General features: G+C 37.9%; 2 protein-coding genes across 3 annotated transcripts; one reads left to right on the plus strand and one right to left on the minus strand.

Annotated features, from left to right (window-relative positions):
* The first annotated feature begins 351 nt into the window (after positions 1-351).
* On the plus strand, positions 352-2,912 carry fmodb (fibromodulin b). The gene is made up of 3 exons (XM_006796398.2): positions 352-407; positions 593-1,488; positions 2,490-2,912. Exons 2-3 carry the CDS (start codon positions 600-602, stop codon positions 2,639-2,641), a joined length of 1,041 nt encoding a protein of 346 aa, XP_006796461.1. The 5' UTR covers positions 352-407; positions 593-599; the 3' UTR covers positions 2,642-2,912.
* A 1,470-nt stretch (positions 2,913-4,382) lies between these two features.
* On the minus strand, positions 4,383-13,153 carry csf1b (colony stimulating factor 1b (macrophage)). Of its 2 annotated transcripts, none has more exons than XM_006796399.3 (9): positions 12,932-13,153; positions 11,297-11,416; positions 11,159-11,221; positions 10,875-11,045; positions 10,501-10,726; positions 10,271-10,407; positions 5,146-5,189; positions 5,017-5,049; positions 4,383-4,866 (listed from the first exon to the last, which is right to left on the minus strand). In XM_006796399.3, exons 1-8 carry the CDS (start codon positions 12,971-12,973, stop codon positions 5,028-5,030), a joined length of 825 nt encoding a protein of 274 aa, XP_006796462.2. In that variant the 5' UTR covers positions 12,974-13,153; the 3' UTR covers positions 4,383-4,866; positions 5,017-5,027. The 2 variants fall into 2 exon arrangements, with proteins under 2 accessions (XP_006796462.2, XP_035766077.2); XM_035910184.2 differs by having other exon boundaries at positions 5,017-5,054.
* Positions 13,154-19,213: the final 6,060 nt, after the last annotated feature.

Consider the following 19,213-nt stretch of genomic DNA (forward strand, 5'->3'; position numbering starts at 1 on the left):
AATGGCACTAATTTAATTATCAAGGCTAGCAATAGTGCAATTCCATACCATAACCTCCACCCCAATTTTTCCATGACCACCACACCACAATAGTAAACATCAAGCCAGACTGCATGGCTGTACTAATGATAAGGCGTGACGCAGTAAAGGAAAACAAGGCTGTTAAAAAGCAGATGTCCATACTAGTTCACACATGGTATTGATATTTGCATAGCTGGAGGTGATATGTTGATGTGCAGATAGTGGAAAATGTATGTGTACTAATGAGACAGAGTGGCTGGGGCCACAGGGGCTACAGCCTCAGAGAGAGGGGATTTACTCTATACCAACAATATTTTCCACTTATTCTGAGAAACACACAGGCAGCGTGAGCAAGGGAGGAAGCATCGTCTCAGATCGGCCAACTGGTAGGTATACTGCACCTACCTTACATTTAAAAAGTGGAGCAGAAAGAATGAGATCTGTCTGAAGTTAATACAGCAGCGTAAGTCAGTGTTAGTTGCCAATCATTTCTGCAATGATCAGTGTTGTTAGGACTTATTATTACCTTTTCAACTACATAATTTCTCCCCATTTTTCCTGGGTTTTTCAGAGTGATCATGTGGACATTGGTGCTCCTCCTCACAATAGGAATAGTGGATTTGGGTATTGGCCAACACTACAGCCAGATCCAGTGGCTGTCCCACCTGCGCAGGCGACAATGGCACGCTGGCTTGCAGGCTGAGGATGCAGATTGCCCCCTGGAGTGTAACTGCCCCTCAGTCTACCCCACAGCCATGTACTGTCATAGCCGCAACCTTCAGCATGTTCCCTATGTCCCCTCGCATATAAAATATGTCTACCTGCAGCATAACCAGATCACAGGCATCCAGGATGGGGTGTTTGACAACGCTACTGACTTGGTCTGGATTGTGCTATTTCACAACAAGCTCAGCTCAGACAAAATTGGCAAGAACGTCTTCAGCAAGCTCAAGAACTTGGATCGGCTCCTCTTGGATCACAATGACCTAACACACGTGCCTCCTAACTTGCCCACTTCAATCACAGACCTGCGACTTGGGCACAACAAGATATCAAAAGTCCTTGCCAGCTCATTCAAGGGGATGGCAAACCTCACCACCCTTCATCTCCAAGCAAATGCCATAGAAGACGTTGGAGGTGTGTTCAAGGGGTTCAAGTCTCTGACAATGCTGGATATCAGGAAAAACAAGCTAAGGAAAATCCCTGACAACCTCCCTGTGAGGGTGCAGCAGCTGTACCTGGAATTTAATAATATAGAAAGCATTCCAGCAGATTTTCTCACCATGTATCCCAAACTGCAGTTTGTCCGCTTAGCTCATAACAAGCTGACTAATAAAGGACTTCCTTCCAATGTCTTCAATATCAGCACGTTGGTCGAGCTTGACCTGTCCTTCAATAAACTGGAAAAGATCCCTGTTGTCAGTATGAACCTGGAGAACCTTTACTTGCAAGGCAATACGATTAAAGGTATGAGGACTTCTATTACTTTAAATTAGATAATGCCTTGAAATATTTTATGGGCACAGAAAGACAAAAAGGTTAAAAATAAGCAAAAAAGAGTAATGTGATTACATACACCCTCAGTGCAGAACTAATTTCCTGAATGTTGCAGGCTGTCTTTATGTAGGACTCAGAGCTCTCCAGTAGTTTAGTAGTTTTACTCAGCAAGACACACACAATGCCACTCATGCATATAAAGCGAGTGATAATACAGAAATCTTGAAGACTTTAGATGTAATGTTTAAAAGGGCTGTGCTTTGTCCAAATATGGTTTGTTAGTCAATTTGTTATGCTCCAGGATGCCTCCAGTGGTGTAATCCTCTCCCATTGCTTGGTTGATAAAGAGTCATGCTTGTTATCCTGTATGCTTCATAGCTATATTACTCGACTTCATTCAAACGGTCATCCAGCTTGTATGTATATATCCACAAATATGTTTATTTGGCATATCAACTTCCTAAAATTTTTTTTCCAATGTTTAAATAAGAATGATTTAATGTCTGCATGTAATGTTCGGATCGGAGCTGCACATGCAGCAAAGTGAATATTTCAACCACTAGATGACAGCAAAAGCAAGATTTTCAAACTGTTTACCAGTTATTTAAATTATTCCCTTGAAGCAGGGATTTTCCACAAACTCTCTCTCAGTCATGGTAGAAACTTTACAAAACACCAGATATCTTCACACCAGAGCTCTCAACAGAAAACAATGCGTTTTGTTTTTTTTTGACAAACTCCAGAAAATAACTCTTTACTGACTCCATTTAAAGAAAAATTTAGAGAAGATCTGCCCCTTCTGACACAGTCATACATTTTGGAGTTTGCACGGACTAATATGCATAGGTATATGTAGCAATGAGCTTGGTTTGGTAACACTTGTGGTGAACAGACATTATCAAGACATCGGTTTTTGCTTCACATCTCAAAAGACGAGAGTAACCTATTTTCTCGCCCCTTTCCTCTTTCAGAGTTCTCCCTGAGCAGTTTCTGCAGTGCTGTTGACATGTCAAACTTCTCCAGGCTGAAGATGCTCCGTCTCGAAGCTAATGAGATCAGTGCCAAAGACATTCCTGCTGAAGCCGCCTACTGTTTGCGGCATGTTGCTTTCATTGATGTGTAGAGGTTTCCGAAATGTCTTTATCTGCAACACATGCCATGCTATTATGCTTCATTATATTTTCCTTATATTACTCACTCTCCTCTCCATTAAAACATGATTGCATAATGTTTGTTTAACCTGTTATGAAAGCTGTTAGCATTACTGAAATTATAAAACTTATCCAAAAGGAAATACCATAGTTATACAATCACATATCCGGGTGGCAGACATGTGGATGACAAAGAGTGAAGAGATCTGGTCTAACGAGTTGCATCCGCTTAACTAATTAATTGGTTCCAGTTGTTTGGTAAAATGGTTAGTAATAATAGTGCTCAGGTATAATAGGAATATAATATAATATAATATAATATAATATATAATATGAAACTGCCAGCCATTGGATTTTTGCCTCCATCATGTGGCACCTGGTGGAAAAAACAGCAGGCCAAGCAGCAGTAATTATCATCAATATGTTTTTGTGAACATTTTAAAACTATAATCAGTGATGGACACTGAGTAAAGCATTTACACTTTGTCTTCTGGTTATTCAGTCCATAGGACAATTTAGATTTTCTCCCTGTTCACATTTAACATGTGAAATTGTCTGGTTAAGTGTATCTCTAATTAAATATGTATTCTACTTCAAATGAGCCGTGAATGTCTCACTGTTATCTAATTGTTTACTTCAGTTCACACAGCGACTTTTCAAGACCCTATTGGGCCATGTAACTCGTCAGAGTTTTTGACAACAAGTTAATTTGGTTTCCTCTAATTTGAAGGTAAGAAGCAGATGGGCTGAGAAAGAGGAGTGTCAAAAGGTATCTCCACTTCTTCTAACTGATCTTAAGCAGTTCCCACATATTTATTGTTGAAGACAACTTGCCTTTTCATCTATAACAGCTGCCTTTAATCCCTTGCAGTAAGGCACTAAATTGAATTAGAGAAATGCTTTACTTGTTTTGTAATGGTGCAGTGTCTTGGGATATAGAATGGATCACTGCCATGCAACGGTGGTTTGCACTCTGATAAGCGGTAGCATGTGAAATTAAGTGTGTTATAGATTATGCTGTATTGCAGGTTGCAGTTAGTACTGCAGACGATGGGTCGAAGAGCTGTGTTTTCCCTCTCCGTTTTCTTCAAAAATTAATTGAAAACAAAACAGAGGCCAGCACACATGCACATGCACATCCTTCGACATGATTTACTGATTTGGTCCTCTCAAAGCCACATGCAAATGTTTCACTTTTTGGGGAATTGTCCAGTTCTTCTGAAAACATTTAAAGTATTTATTAACACAAATAAAACATTTGGCCTGACCATCATGGAGTAAATACAAGTGAATACAAGCAACTGACAGCATTAGAGAAATGCATGTGCACAAAGCCTTTCTATTTTCTCAGTATTATAACCAGTTATTTGTCATTGCCATGCACTAATGATTGTAATGTGTGCATATGAATAAATTGTGTTATTATTCCCACTAAAATCTGTCACCTCCATATGTAATAAAACACATTTCCTTTGAAGCTGCAGCAGTGATATGCATCTATTGTAATCATTTCCTAACTATTCTCGTAACCAACAACACATAATTGTACAGAAGTTATATTGAAACTGTTTGTACAGTTTTGAAATACTTAAAAAAAACAATCACATAAAAAATCCAATTCTCTTAACAAAAGAGCAACTATGTAAAGACTTTTTAGATTGATAAACTTTGCAAGTTTTTGCAAGAGAAAACAAAATTCCAGCACAAAATGTACAACAGTGGACACTATGAAGTGGCTATAAATCCTTTAATGAGAACATGACCCGCTCTTTAGATGTGAATGTACTGTGTTCAGTTATGAACTGGACAGCAGGTTAGCTAAATAAAGTTTCAGCTGGTTATTGATGGTTAACTTTTATTACCAATGCAGTGATTGAATAAAGTGACGATAATAAATAACGCTTGGAAATGTTTGGCAAATAACATTAAAAACATGATGTTAACTTGTAGCAAATAGAAACACATAATTCAACATACATAACTGCTTTAAAAAACACTTTTTTTGTGAACTTAAAAAGTTATCTGCAATAGAAAATGCATAAACATAATATACATACCACATTATTAACAATAAGTTCCATCTTTGGTCTCAGATCAAGCAAAGCTTCTTATCCAAAAGGTGTGCATGATACATTACACATATACTGACACAAAAACTCAGGTTCACAAGTGCTCTGTCTGCTGCTGCAGTAATTGCCTGGAGAGAGAAAACAATACTGAAAATACATAAAAACGTAAAGACATATGTGCAGTTATACTGCTGCACATAATGCATTTGTTTAACGCATTTAAACAGCTCCAGATGCTTAACTGTTAGCAATGCTTTATAGGCCAGTAGGATACTCACATTACTGTCCCTCAATTTCCATGTCCTGCAGGTCTGTGCTTTAATATGACCACAGAAGCATGCTTTAGCGTCATTTCAGTAAAAAACGCAACGTCAGTCTTTTTGCTTAATTAATCCGTATATTCTCACCTTGTGTTTGTTTGTAATCTTGATCCATAAGGGCTGTAAGTTTTCTGTATTGGGAAAAAAAGCACATTTTTTTACACATCAACATATCTGAATACATAATACAAACAGTTGGACTTGTCTTTATTGAAAACACTGCATAATCACTCACATTGCCAGTTTGTAAAATGTGACTTATTCAAAAACTTCTTCAAGAAGATGAGATGCGTGGGTTGTTTGAGGCATGCAAAGTCTTGTTCATGGTTCACTACTTTTTTCAAGAAGGATTGCATTGTGAATCATGCCTCAATTGTAGAAACTTTCACAGAACTTTAGAAGAAATGTTGTGAAGAGGCTACAGAAGTGTGTCTGAAAAGCTGGATGTTCATCAATTCACAATAAGACAAAATGTCTTATGTGAGCATATTCTGTCAAAGATACACAGTGCTATTTTTTTTATTTTAAAAGGCACTACAGTACACAACAAAGCCTCCACCATGTCTCCCAGATGTGAGACATGGTGGAGGCACCGTTGTAGTTTTGGGCTGCTTTGCTCCCTTAGGGCATTGCAGCCATTGAGGGAACAATTCCATGTGGGAACATTTAAACAGCTTTTTTTTTTAGGAGAAATAGAACAAAATGTATTCACTGTTGTCTTAAGTCTTTTAAACCACTTCGAGCACCATGTGACGGAGAAAAGAAGTTTCTATAAGTTACTGAAGCTCAACAGTTTGTAGCAGAGTATTTTCGGTCTTCACTGTGCTTGATTGCTCATTATGTTCAATAAAGACATGAAAAGTACAACTGTTTGTTCATTATTAGTTTACCTTTAAGATGGACCAATATCAGACCACGTTTTTGTGTGTAGTGAACACAGAAATTCTCCTAATTCCAAAGGGTTCGGAGCTTTTTCTGGGAACTACAATGTCAAGTCATAAGAGATAAAATCAGTTCCACTGCTTGAACTGGTCTTGTTAGAAGGATGGCTGTAAAGACTAACAGAAAAAGATACGTTTTTGATTAACAACCCCAAGTAATGAAACACACCAAGGTTCTTGTCAGTATGCAAAACAGTTGCGAAGATAAGCTCTCACTTCCTTTTTGGCATCCTTCTAAGTATGGTCAGAAGTTCTGTTCCAGTTGTTTTTCCCACAGTCCAAAGACTTGCCCTGGACTGGTTAATCCAAGGTTTAACTCAACCAAATGACATCTGGGATAGGTGTCATTTAGTGCCCCAAATGCTTTGAATTGTGGCAGCTTTTATGCTCTTTCATTTTGTAAAGGATAGCCCAGAAGCTCCTATGCAAAAAAAGGCAAGTAAGGAAGCACTGAAGCACCTGTCTTTGAACTTTCCTTTACTGAATTCATCTAACTTTTTTGTGTCTACAACTGAACTTCTTTGCTTTTAGTGTGACTGATTGTGCCTATTTTTGTGGTATTGCTGGCATAATTTGGCATAAACCTCCTTAAACTCTGAGAAATAATGTTTTCATGAATTGCTGTATATCTGTATATCTGTGAGATAACCTAAATATTTACTTCAGTCCCCTTAGACCCAACACCATTGATTAAGAAGCTACTATTGGCTGCTCCCTTTTTCATATGTGGTTACCACAACAGGCAGCACTGCATTTTACATTGCATAAAATGCGATCGTGGCTGAAGAGTTGGGAGTTCACCTTGTAATCGGAAGGTTCGAGACAGCCCCGGCTTGGACAGTCTTGTTGTGTTCTTGGGCAAGACACTTCATCCGTTGGTGGTCAGAGGGCCCGATGGCGGCAGTGTCTAGCAGCCTCGCTGTGCCCCAGGGGTGGCTGTGGCTACAATGTAGCTTGCCATCACCAGTGTGTGAATGGGTGGATGACTGGTTGTATAAAGCGCTTTGGGGTCCTTAGGGACTAGTAAAGCACTATACAATTACAGGCCATTTATTCTTCCTTATGGAAACCCAAAGATATGTGTTTATAAAATATGATCAGTCTTTGGAGGTAGTTGTATTTAAATCATTACTGAAAAAGCCTACACTTGATCCTGGTATTTTAACCAGATTTTCATCACAGCACAGGAAAAATGCTAGCCAAGGTTATAGATAGATATTTAGATAGATATTTTTCCCTAATATTAACTTATCTTTATTAGGTACCAGTTATTGCAATGTGGGTGGAAACCAAACTATCGATGAAGCTCACACAAAGGTACAAAGAGAACATGGAAAAGCCATAAAGGCCACAGCTGACTAAGGGTTCAAATCAGGAACCCTCTTGCCACCCCTTTTAAAATCCAGAAATCCTATTTAAATCTTTGATCATGCGCCATCACATCTTAAAAACTTCTTGTACCCTATTATCCTAAGAGAGCACATTGTTCTCCGAATGCAGTCTTACTTGAGGTTCCCAAAAGTATAATGGAAGACAGAGCTGTAACCTGTCAGTCTCCACTCCAGTGCAAATAGCACACAAACACCCTCTATACTTTTATCATTAGCTTCTAAACATTCATGACATGAAAGTGTTTAAAACAAATCCTTGTTAGGGTACTAGCAACACATTGCTATATATACTTCCAGGTAATATTATTGAAGTAGCTTATGCAAAAACAGCTATTTGTCAGCAAATGTTATTACAAAAAAGGGTGGGGTTTCAATAATTGCTACTTTTGCTTACTTTAGTTACTTTCTATGCAAATTGGCTACAGGAGACTCCCAAACAATAATGCAGGACAGGATTGTATACACATAAAGATACAACAGCTGTATTTTCAAGTATTTTACATTAAAGTGATAAAGTTGAACGATACTGTGCAGAAAAATTTGAGTATACAAATGCTACACAAAGCTTCTATGTGTGATTCAATATCTTTCCCACCTTCCAAACTTCCATTATTACATTTTCAAATCCAATCTTACTGCTATAAATTAAAAAATGCCACTGCAGCCTCCATGCTCCTCAGCTGAGTAACTTATAGTCTTTTTACAGCGATCTATTAGGTTTAAGGCTTTGGGAATGTAATGTTTATGTTACTGTCTGTCTCATCCCTGTAGACAAAGCAAAGCTACAGTAGATCTTAGTTCTCAAGTGGTGATTGGTGGCCCAAGGTAGGTCACAAATCATATTTACCAGAATCGTAGCCAAAATGATCTTTTGAAGTCAAACATATTTTCATTGGATTTTGATCAACTTGAGGAAGACTGTTTTTGAGAGACATTTTGTTTAGCTTTGGTTGCTAAAAACAGCTGTATGTTTGTCTCCTGTTTGGATCTTTATTTATGCAGTTGGAGGTTTGAATCAAGCAAAGCTTTACATCAGAACTACCATACTTTCTAAAAAAGTGGACAGAGCATGGTTATATTACTGTTTACAACAAAGCTATAGTTTAAGCCATGTGGCTCAGCAAGCTATGACAGCCTATAAAATGCTTGAACATCTGACTTTATTTTTACTTTATTTGCCTTGACAGTTTTTCCCCAGTAAAACATTATAGAAAAGCTGCATATTGTAATTAAACACTATAAGCACCTTTAAAATGAGGCATGGTGATTTATATTCACTAATCTACAATTCAAGGTGAAAAAAGCCCTTGCATCAAAGAGGTTCAAAAAAGAAAAAAAAAGTTGAACAAGGTCCAAGCCCCAAAATGCGGCTAGTCGGCTTTGTCCAACACATACAGCACTTTACTGAGGTTACCAGTTGTCAATGTTTCTGCACTCACCGCCAGCCATGCAAGATCCCTACTAGTCTGCTGCATGTACTTATGTCACCACATGTAATTAGCTAAACAACCATGCAAAATCAGTAATTCCTGGAAGAGAAGTCAGAAGTCAGTTCCACTTTCTCATGCTGTCTGGTCTCTTTTCATCTATTTGTCTTTTTTTTTTTCTTTTAAATGCATTAGCTGCAGCATTCAGTGTAATTTTTGGTACACATTCCTTATTTGTTTAGCAATTACTTGTGAGTGTCACTGCCTAAAAACCTTAGTGTCTGTCTGATGTTGAATTTAATATCAGACATCAAACATCAAATCTGAAGTTGGATTTATCATTCTGATTCTGAACCAGCTTCTTAGTAATAATTGTCAAATCAAATACTGATACGAATTACATATGGACTTGAAAGAGCTACTTAAATTAATACCATTTGTTTGCCTTTATTCTTTCACTGTGGAGGTCTAATGTGATTGTAAAATTCTCTGCAAGGATTAATAAAATTGAGTCGGTCTAACATGACACATGACGCTAAGCAAAAACATCTTTGTCAACTATCATTCCAGTTTTAGACTCTCCTCAAGAGCTAAACCATTCATGGTTTTCCCTTGAGTATACATTCTTGACAGCTGCTGCCTGTAAGAAGCAGAGTGCTTTGTGACCACGTTTGATTTCCACACAGAATCAATGTAAAAACAAAACGCATATCGACTGCAAGAAAGCTATAGAGCATGGGTGGTCAAACATTTATAGTTCTGGGCCAAATGCAGAAAAATATGTCGAGTCTTAGGGGAAAAAAAGCCTATGTATTGCACACTTTTGTGCTTTTGTAACTTGAGAGACAATAAACCTTCACTGTAAAGTATTTTATCTCTTTTGACTTAAACGCTGTTCTGTTCGAGGTCTTATTAGCATATTATTGTTTTCAGTGTTCTTAGCGTGCCATTTCATTGCTTTGCTTTATAGGATTTCTTATTAAACTTTGTGTGTGTGAGAGGGTTTTTAGTAAGCTATTCAGCGTCTTCCAAAATGCATTTGTTGCATTTTGAAGGAATGAGTGAATGAGATTAAAACCAGCATTATGTTAAAGTCATGACTTAGAGTCTGTGAATAAAGTCACTATAGATTGTAAGCCTCACCCAGCTAAAAATCAGTGTACTCTAAATCATTCAGCTTCTCAAGCTATAGGTGACTGCACTAAATACCCTCAAATCCATAAATGCAATGCTTGCATTTGCGTATTTTTGTGCATGTGCTGCTGCAAAGTAGGTGCCAGCCTACATGGTATTTATTAGTGAGAGAGGGCCGGTGCTTCTGCAAAAAAGGAGTGCCCCAGAGAACAGAGCTGACTGCCAAAGCCTACTCATTTGCAATGACTTGAATGCCTGGCTAACTTTACAAAGGCACATGTGATTTTGTAAATTAAAACAAAAGCAGAAGCTCTGATACCTTGTGTGTGATGAGACAGTAGAGAGTAAGAATGAACAGCAGTCCTCCACAGATAGATGCGATGATGAAACCCAGCTTGTACAGGTCACTGACTGGTTCTCTCTGAGAGGCCTGCACAGAATCTCTGTCATAACTGTCTGTAGGAAAGGACACACGATTTGTGATCTCTGCAGTGGCCGCAGACATCTGAGTGTTTCATCACAAACTACCCAAAAAATAGAGATTCTCACCTGTAAAGTGTTGTGTGATTGACTCTGTGTATAACTCTGTGTATAACTCTGTGTATAACTCTGTGGTAGAGCCAAAGGTTTCTGTGTATTCATGCTGGCACCTCCAGTCAACCGGTGCATCGCTCGTCGTCACCAGCTCCCAGTAAACCATTAAGACTTCTGAGACCTTCTGTAATGCATCCGAAGGAGACCCTCTGTAGAGCACTTCAAAACTCTCTGGTTTATCCTGAAGCAGATTCGAAGAAACAAGTATTTCATATGTCTTTAAGGTACTGCAGATTCATGTGCTCACACTATTCATATGATTTGTCATCTTCATATGACATTATAAAAAAAACAGGCTGCAAGTTCAGCATTCGGAAACTCACGCTGACCTCAATCTCTTCATTAATCCAAGGCACACATTTCTGAGAATAGATGTTGAGGATGAGTGCCCTCAGGGACTGAACATAGCCATCATTTACTGAACCCCGAATGTATTTGAAGTGGGTCGTAAGGAGCTCCAGTATCCAGGGTAATGCAGCTTTTACAAAGCAACATTTGCTCTGTTGGAAATCAGAACACAAGGTAATAAACACGAAAAGCACAAACCAGTTAATGGAAAACCTAAATCAAAGGTGTTTGGGGAAAAACAGTTGCATAAGGTTATATTACCCACCAAACTCCTCCGTTCTATGAATGTGTAGTTTATTGAACACCCACTTCTTAACTGGTTATCCATCTGCGGAAACAACAATTGCAACATCTCAGCCTGGGCCGTGCAGGGTGATTGCTTTAATGTTGTTTCAACACCTACCAGTTGCCTAACTGTCAGCAGGTGTTCCCTAGTGATGGAGTGTCTGCATGGGCCAGGGACCTCAGCCATAGTCAGAGGGAAGCTCAGGAACATTATCATACACAGACACTTTACCTGCAACTAACACAACCGCATAGTGTATTCATGAGAACTACAAAAATCCATTAGAAGTACTATCTGTAGACTAAAAAAAACCCACTCAAGCAGACAGTCCTTGTAGACAGTGTGAAAAAAAAACTAAACTGAATAATACACTCGAAAAAAACAACTAAACCACAACAACATTCTGGGCAGCCTTTCCTTAACATTTCAACATGCATGTACTCCTCACCCTGTAGCAGTCCAATTCAGTGACCCCTCCCAAGTTGTGCTAATCTAAAATTATTTCCAAGAAAAGTTCAAAGCAAACCTAAGTTGAATTTCCACCTAATTGAGCTATAAAAATTTAACAGTAGTAATTCTTTCCATCCAAAATATGTACATTCGAAACGTAACAGCAATACTTTCTTTCCAGAAAACACAGTGTTTGTGTTTAACTGCTCTACGCCGTCATCTGGATCTCAGTTCAGATAAAATATCAGGTTTCAGATTGAGTTTGAGAGGAATGCATAGCGATTCCTTGCTGCAACACTACTAGTGACTGATGTTTAAGTCAGTGTGGAGCACTGTGGCGTGGGGGTGGATAACTTCAATTTTTGGTCAAATACTGCCCTCTACCATGGAAGCCTAAGCAGGGAGAACAATGTGCACAGGATCCAACTGTAGCTGATGTATGTCTGCTACCAAGCACCTTTTGGCAACAGTAACAGTCAAATTGGCTCCAGATGGAATTAATGCTTCCACTAAGGATTGAAACATGGTGATAAGCACATGTTCTTCACACTAAAAGCTAAATGATTACACAGAAAGGCATTTCATAGGTACCTCTTTGACTCACTTGGCTCCTAATGTTTGATGCAGCTTTTGCAATAAATAGTCAAGATAGAGGGAAGTGAATGAAACAATAAAACAAGATTTATTTGTCTCCAGTCAACTTCTGAGATGAATTAAGGCACAAAAGACGATTCTTTGAAAGCCGCAGAGACAAGAAATAATCTTTTTATATTTGGTTTTCTATTCCTAATACAATTTTGAGCTGTTGAGTTTAACTCTTACTTGGTTTTCTGGACTACAAAGCACTAAATCAGTGCACATGGCAGGAAAGAATTATTGCCAGGACCAGGAGGAAAAATAAGTTCTGTGCCATCAAAGTTTTAAGTTTGATGCTTTGATGTAAATTTAAAGCAACATGCTGAATAATAGTAACAGAGTTACTTTTACAGTAAAGTGGGATGGTACGTTAAAGACTAACATGCCATACTAATAATAGTAACCAGCATAAATACTTAATGATTAAATTAATGTTATTAAATAAAACTATTAATGGGACTGGTACTTAGCAAATGCAGGAGCACATGATGTAAATGTCATCTATCACATGATTCATTTTCTCCATGGTGTCCAAGATATCTCTATGTAGGTCAGCAAACGCATGATCAAGCAGATAACTTCATATAGAGACTAACGCAAGCATTGCGCCCAGTGTACTAGCGGTGTTTTTGAAGAAATTCTGATTAGAGAAATGTTCTCACCTACCTTAGCTTTGCTCTGAATCAGCGTGGACACAAGGATAATCATCTGGTACGTATTTGACAATGGAAAACACCAGACTCCTCTGTCAGACACATTGAAGCAAAGAGATCCTTTTCAAAAATTCACCTCCACTCCACCGAAAGGAATCTGTTATTAAGTAAATTTGACACTTTGTCATGTGGCGCTGTTCTTCAAAGCATTGCTTGATGTGTTCCCCCTCTACAGTGTGAGTTCAAACTGAGACTGTTTCAGCTGATGGACAGCCCTTTTAAAGACCTCCCACCTCACTATGTGGGACAAGATACACATTCCTGAGTCTGAAGACCAATGTTTTGGGGACTACAGATCAATTGACGGTTCTTAACAATTTCATTTTTTTGTATTTTAACGTATCTGACTAAAACATTACATGTAAATATTAAAACTAAACGGGCAAAGAAAATTCTGTGAGCTTGAGGTGCATACTAACATCTGTTCTTGTCAAAATGCTTGAAGCGGGTTGAAAAGTGATCATAGTTTTTCCTTGGGAAATACAGGCTGTGAGTGAGTGGACCCAAACGAGCAAAAGCGAGCAAAGAAAAACAAGATGTTCTGAGCACTCAAGGAGAATATTTTCTGACGATCATTTGGGGCAAAGGTTGTCAGAAGCAGGTGATGTTTCATGCTGCTTGAGGAATCCAAAACTCCTTTTTAAAATAACGTCACATTTTTCCAAGCCCGAACCTAACCCAAGGGAGAAGCACATTCACATAAATGCTTTTATGAGCTCTATTTTGAACGGAAAACGAGGAAGAAAGGGAGAAGCAAAAAGAGTGGTTAGAAATTCAATGCCACGGGAAGATTTTACATTTTTCTCACATTCTTACATCTAATGTCATAAATGCCTTCCTCTTCCTGCTATCAGCCTGATAAATGTACTGTCACTTTATACAATTCAATCAGCATTGGAAAGAAACCATTTACATTAAGAGATGCCCTCCCCATCGTCTTGGAGGTGGTCCTAGTCAGAATTATTATAGTTTTGTATTTTTTCAATAGTTTTTATTTTTTTTTATTAAATTTTGACTTTCAGCTTTTCAGATTAGTTTCAGTTAGTTTCCAGATTTTCTTGTTTCAGTTTAATTTTTATTGTTTAAAAATGTTTAGTCTAAATCGTGTTAGCTTCAGTTTTAGTGTTTTATAATTATTATGTACGGAGAGCACGTGCCAGGGGCAAAATTCTGGAAAATCAGTACATGTATTGGAAGTGAGGAAGCCACTCACTTATAGACAACCAGAGTCTCAGCAGAAACGTCCACCAAAGCCTCAACAGGCAAGTAATAAAATCATTTTTTACCAAATTAACAAATATTAAAACTAAGATAGCTTGAGCTACCCAATAAAGGTTCATTCACTGTCCTCAGACCAATCAAGTTTGCCAATTGTGAATTCACACCCGATGGTTATGTTGTCAGCCCTCTTCTGTAATAATCTAAACCGTTGTGTGTTAAAACACAGCAGGCCAGACAGTCTTCATTCACCACCAGCCAACTTGCTATATTTTCCTCACTCAAATTTAATCTGCTTCCCGAAAATTAAAATCATATTGAAGGTTGAAGCTGTTTTGACTTACTGGAAAAGATCCAGCATGCATTGCCAAGGCACGAGTACAAGGGGACAAAACAGGACCTCTGTGGAGTGATCTATAGATTCAAGTCAAGGGTTTGAAAAAAAAAGAAAAATTGGGCCAGTTCCCAGAACTGTTGGGGGTGGATACTTTAATCCTTATTGACTTAGTTATGGTTGATGTTGGAAGAATGCAGTATAAGTCCCAGTTTTCTTTGGTATGTTTTTTTGAATGATTATGGCTACATTATGCTTTACATGAGCTACTCTTTGTAGGCTGAAGTGGTTGATATACAGGAGGCCAAACAAGATGTTTTTCATTTCAAAATATGGCATTGTCTCTAGAGTAGGGCTTTCATGATACTAGAATTTCAAAGGTGATACCAATCTCCAGGAAATCGTCAGTACTTAATGCTATGTTCAATATCACAGGAGGAAAAATAAGTAAATTAAGATGTGCATATTTAAAAAAAGAAAAAGAAAAAAAGAACAGAATAAGACTGCTATGTGCAAATGTATACCACTACAGCCCTATTTACTTTCTATGCTTCCAGCAAATTCGGACCATATTGCATTGCTTAGCAAATGGAGTTGAAAGGGTAGGTTTCTTTCTCAGATTCAGTCTGGGAGTTCAAGAGGAACATAACACCAGTGTTGGCACAGAGTATTTGAACTTGACAGGCAAACAACTTTGATGGGTTGGGCATTTGGGTCAAGTCACTTTACTATTCTGCAAAAAATAAAATAAAAAATACAAACAAAAATAAAAAAAAGAGTGCATCCATGCTGTCATCTGCAATTTTTAAGAAAGTCCATGCTTAAAACTACACCATATGGATTAGAGTATCTTCACATTACACCTACTGGAGTGGCTTCACCATGAAGCTCCCAGCACACAGTTTTTGAGCTGATGCTAATGCCAGAGGACGTTTGAGCCTTAGAAATTACCGAGTTAGAAGAGGGCTGGCGACTTTTAATCAACGTGCACCTCAGCAGTCTCTGCTCCTCTGTCACTTTGCTTGATCAACCACTTCTTAGCTGAGTTGTTATTGTTCCTAAATGCTTCCTCTCTGCCACAAAGAATTGATTGTGGAATATCTCAATAATTATTTCTTGCTTGGGCTGCAGTAACTAATTAGCATTGTTTTTTTTAACCTTTTCTCCTAACTTAATGTAAAAAAAAAATTAGTTAAGTTTTTATGATGTGCCTGAACCCCCAAGACTTGTCCATAATGCTGGTGCTTAATAAAATTTTTTTAGACATAAATAATTATGTTATCCTGTTAAATTAACAGCTCCTACAGTTTTATTATTGTTATCTAGCTGCTTTGTTTATGATAGCTTAACAGACAGCTAATGTGGCCAAAACTGCCATAAGGTAATTGTTAAGCGTTTAACGGCTATTTTTAATGTGCACTGGCCAGGTTAATGTTTATGATAAATGCTTAATGCTTCATGTTGAAAAAGAAGCCTTATTGGCCTCTTGAAATTCTTCATAAAACCCAGGGGTTCTTTAAGATTCTTGGCTAGTGTTGTTGCACTACTGTTCCTGTGTTTGGCTGCTAGTGGGGGGAGGGGCTTTGCACTTGCCTATCTGAAGTAGTACTGTGTGAAGAAGAGCTGTGCAATGCTGCAAACTGATACCAAATAAATACAGGAGCAGTATTGCTTATACCAGTAGTGATACTTTTAAAGTATAAAGGCAGTTTAAATATGAAATAGGAGTGTGTCATTATTTATGATGTAAATCATCATCAGTTTTAAGACCATTAAAGACCACTAAAAACATTTCACAATAATTTGATTTTCAACCAAAGGAGGTGAACACAGCACAACTGGTATTGATAGTGTTGCAAATGAGTGTCTAATCTGATGGTCTGTATGAGTATCTTTTCTTTTTCTGGCAACCCTACTGTCTAGAGAGCATTTCCAGAAGGTTGCCAGTTTTTGGTTGGCCTGTAGTTCTGACCAAAAATGGGGCTCAAGAACTTCAGTTAGTCCCATAGTCCATGGTTTAGATTTTTATGCAAGATTTTCCATTGGTTTTCTTTTTGGTTGGCTAGTGAGGCTTGTTTTAGAGAAACCTTTGGGTATGTTACTTCAGTTTAGTGCTCATGTATTAACTCCAGTTTGTTTTGGTTGCTGGAATTTTGGCAAAACAGACTGTGGTTTGTTTTCCAACTGCAGGCAGTGTGGTTTTTGAGTTGTAATGAAGAAACAACTTTTTGATTTGTTGTAGTGGTGGGCGGATGTCAGAGATTGAACTCCTTTCCAGCCTATAAAAGCTGTACCATGTGTTCACTTGGCCTCCTTCTTCCACCCACCAAATGTTTTTGTTAATTTATTTTCATAAAATTCTATTGAATCTGTTTCAGTGACTTTCCTCTTGTGCTTATCTTGAATCACTTTATGTTAAATGGTACATTGCTTTTTGCAGCACCGGGAAATTTTTGTTGCTAAGCAAACTGGGACTAACCATGTAAACACCAAACACTGATTAGCCACAATCCTAAAACCAAGACTAAAGACAAGTCTCACCTGTTGGAACGTGGACACTGGTTCTCTATAGTGTTGTCCTGTGGGTAGTAGTGTCCAGATACTGGGAGGTGATAGCAGATGCTTGCAGATATGAGCTTAGTGCATCTGGCTTGTTCTCGTGCACATAGCAGTAGCTCAGATCTGGGGAGCTTGGCCATAGCGTCTAACCTCTTTGCCCAGCTCGTGAGAAGCATCTTTTTTTCCAGTGTGGCTGCATTCTGCTAGGGAGGAGGCTGAAAAGGGCAGGTCTGGTCAGCAATAACATTTCATTAGCTGGGAAGGAGCAAGACATTGCACAACACTATCCATATTGTCAACATCAATAGTTTTTTTATGTTGGAGTTGTTTGGTGTATGGTAAATATAAAATATGGAGGATCCTGCATGAAAAAATACAACAGTAGAATTACGAAGGTTATACCATATGTGATTTATTTAATTTTGTTATTTTCTTAAATGTACACCAGGATGAGACTTCAAGGGTGGGTTGGGTTATTGTCAATTCTAAAATTACATCAATAATTACTGCACCAGCTACAGGCATTTCTTAAATTTAAAAGGCTCACTTTGAACTGATATTCCCTTTTGGAACACAAACTCCCACTTCTGAAAAGAAAAGATGATATCTTAAACAAATTCCAGTGTGTAAGGGTAATCACCCATCACTTAATTTAAGCTATAACGGGATTCTCTGACCTTTTGAAAATGCTTATTGGTTAATTGTACACAAATAGATGAAGGGAAGCACCTATTCCAGCTCTGTTGGTTACAAATTCTTCACATAAACACCAGAGTCTAACATTTCATGGTTTTGCTTTTCTGCAGATGATAAGATGGCACTATGCTTTAAACGTCGTGTGAGGGAGACTTGGTTAGTTCTTGAAAGATCTTGAATTAGCTTAAAAGTACAGATATATAAACTACTGTCTTTTAGTTTAATGTGTACATTTTAATTTGTGATAAACTGTTTTTCAAATGTTTATTGTATCACATTAGACAAAACGATTAATGTTACTAATAACAAAGATACCATGGGATCTCTTTGAGCAACATTGCTGCCTGCATGTTAATTTATTAGTTTTATGCAGTTTACAGTTAAAAAATATTTGGTAGGATTAACATAGATTGCATCTTACAAAACATTGGTTGTTTAAGTAGGTTTGCAGCTCAGATAGTTGTTGACTCACACTAAAAGATACATTTTTGCAGTTTTTTGACTCTTGATCGAGTGCCAGTATCAACCCTCGCCTCTCTGCACTCTATCAACAGATAAAATCCAAAGCAGACAATTCATGGATGTGAGGGGCGAGGAAGCATGACATCTCCACTGTCGCTCTGCTGTAGTATGAGAGGACTTCCTTAACCAGTTCAGAGAAAGTGGAACAAAAAGATCTGACCTGAGCACATGACAAATCTACATCTTTAGATTGTTATCTATGTTTTTTTTTTTTTTTAAATCTGCGTGTTCTCTGTCTGCTAAGCAAGCAGAAATGCCTTCCTTTTTTATTCACTCGTTGAACGACCTTAAAGGTCGGCATTTTGTTTTGTTTTTTTCTCCAAAGGTTTTGTCATTCAGAGCGTTTTATAAATGAGATTTACTCTGGTAAAAACAGCTCAAGCAGAGTAACTTGTTTTGCTGCAGAAAAAGGCAACTCCCAAAGACAGGGATCGTACACTGCTGAAAAACTTGAAAAAGCATGATTTGAGTTTGAAAACTAACTGACATGACGCCAGCCGGGTTTCACTCCTATTGTAACTTTTAGTTGCGTAAATGAAAGTCACAATGTGCCGACATAACTGGAATGAAACAGAGCAAGGTTTCACATTACACTTTCTAGCACATACTCTATGGCTGACGTTTACTTGTATACCCAATAGTCACCTAAAAATAGGCATCCTTATATTATTAAGTGACAATGACAAATATTTCTGTGAAGACTGCGGTGTGGTTGATTAAATCTGCTACAGCAATCTGTTTCCAAGTTCAGCCTTGACTTCCACATGGTCATATAATGCATTAGCCAGACCTAGAAGGAAAAAATGCAGCAAATTTAGACTCAACTTGAAACTTCAATTTTATTATTTCGTCAGAACAATATATATATAATTCGGTTGTGGCTGTATGACAAATACAATAAGCAAG

The sequence above is a fragment of the Neolamprologus brichardi genome, chromosome 20 (assembly GCF_056152115.1).
Source record: "Neolamprologus brichardi isolate AB-2024 chromosome 20, ASM5615211v1, whole genome shotgun sequence".
Classification (NCBI taxonomy): Eukaryota; Metazoa; Chordata; class Actinopteri; order Cichliformes; family Cichlidae; genus Neolamprologus; species Neolamprologus brichardi.

What these genes read in the sequence shown, in the direction of transcription:
- fmodb (XM_006796398.2), top strand. Translation starts at nt 600, where the DNA reads ATGTGGACATTGGTGCTCCTCCTCACAATAGGAATAGTGGATTTGGGT. An exon ending in GCAAGGCAATACGATTAAAG is followed by an intron (nt 1,489 to 2,489) that starts GTATGAGGACTT and finishes TTCCTCTTTCAG; the next exon opens with AGTTCTCCCTGAGCAGTTTC.
- csf1b (XM_035910184.2), bottom strand. Translation starts at nt 12,973, where the DNA reads ATGATTATCCTTGTGTCCACGCTGATTCAGAGCAAAGCTAAG. An exon ending in GGATTAATGAAGAGATTGAG is followed by an intron (nt 10,727 to 10,874) that starts GTCAGCGTGAGT and finishes AATCTGCTTCAG; the next exon opens with GATAAACCAGAGAGTTTTGA. An exon ending in AGATTACAAACAAACACAAG is followed by an intron (nt 5,055 to 5,145) that starts GTGAGAATATAC and finishes GTCATATTAAAG; the next exon opens with CACAGACCTGCAGGACATGG.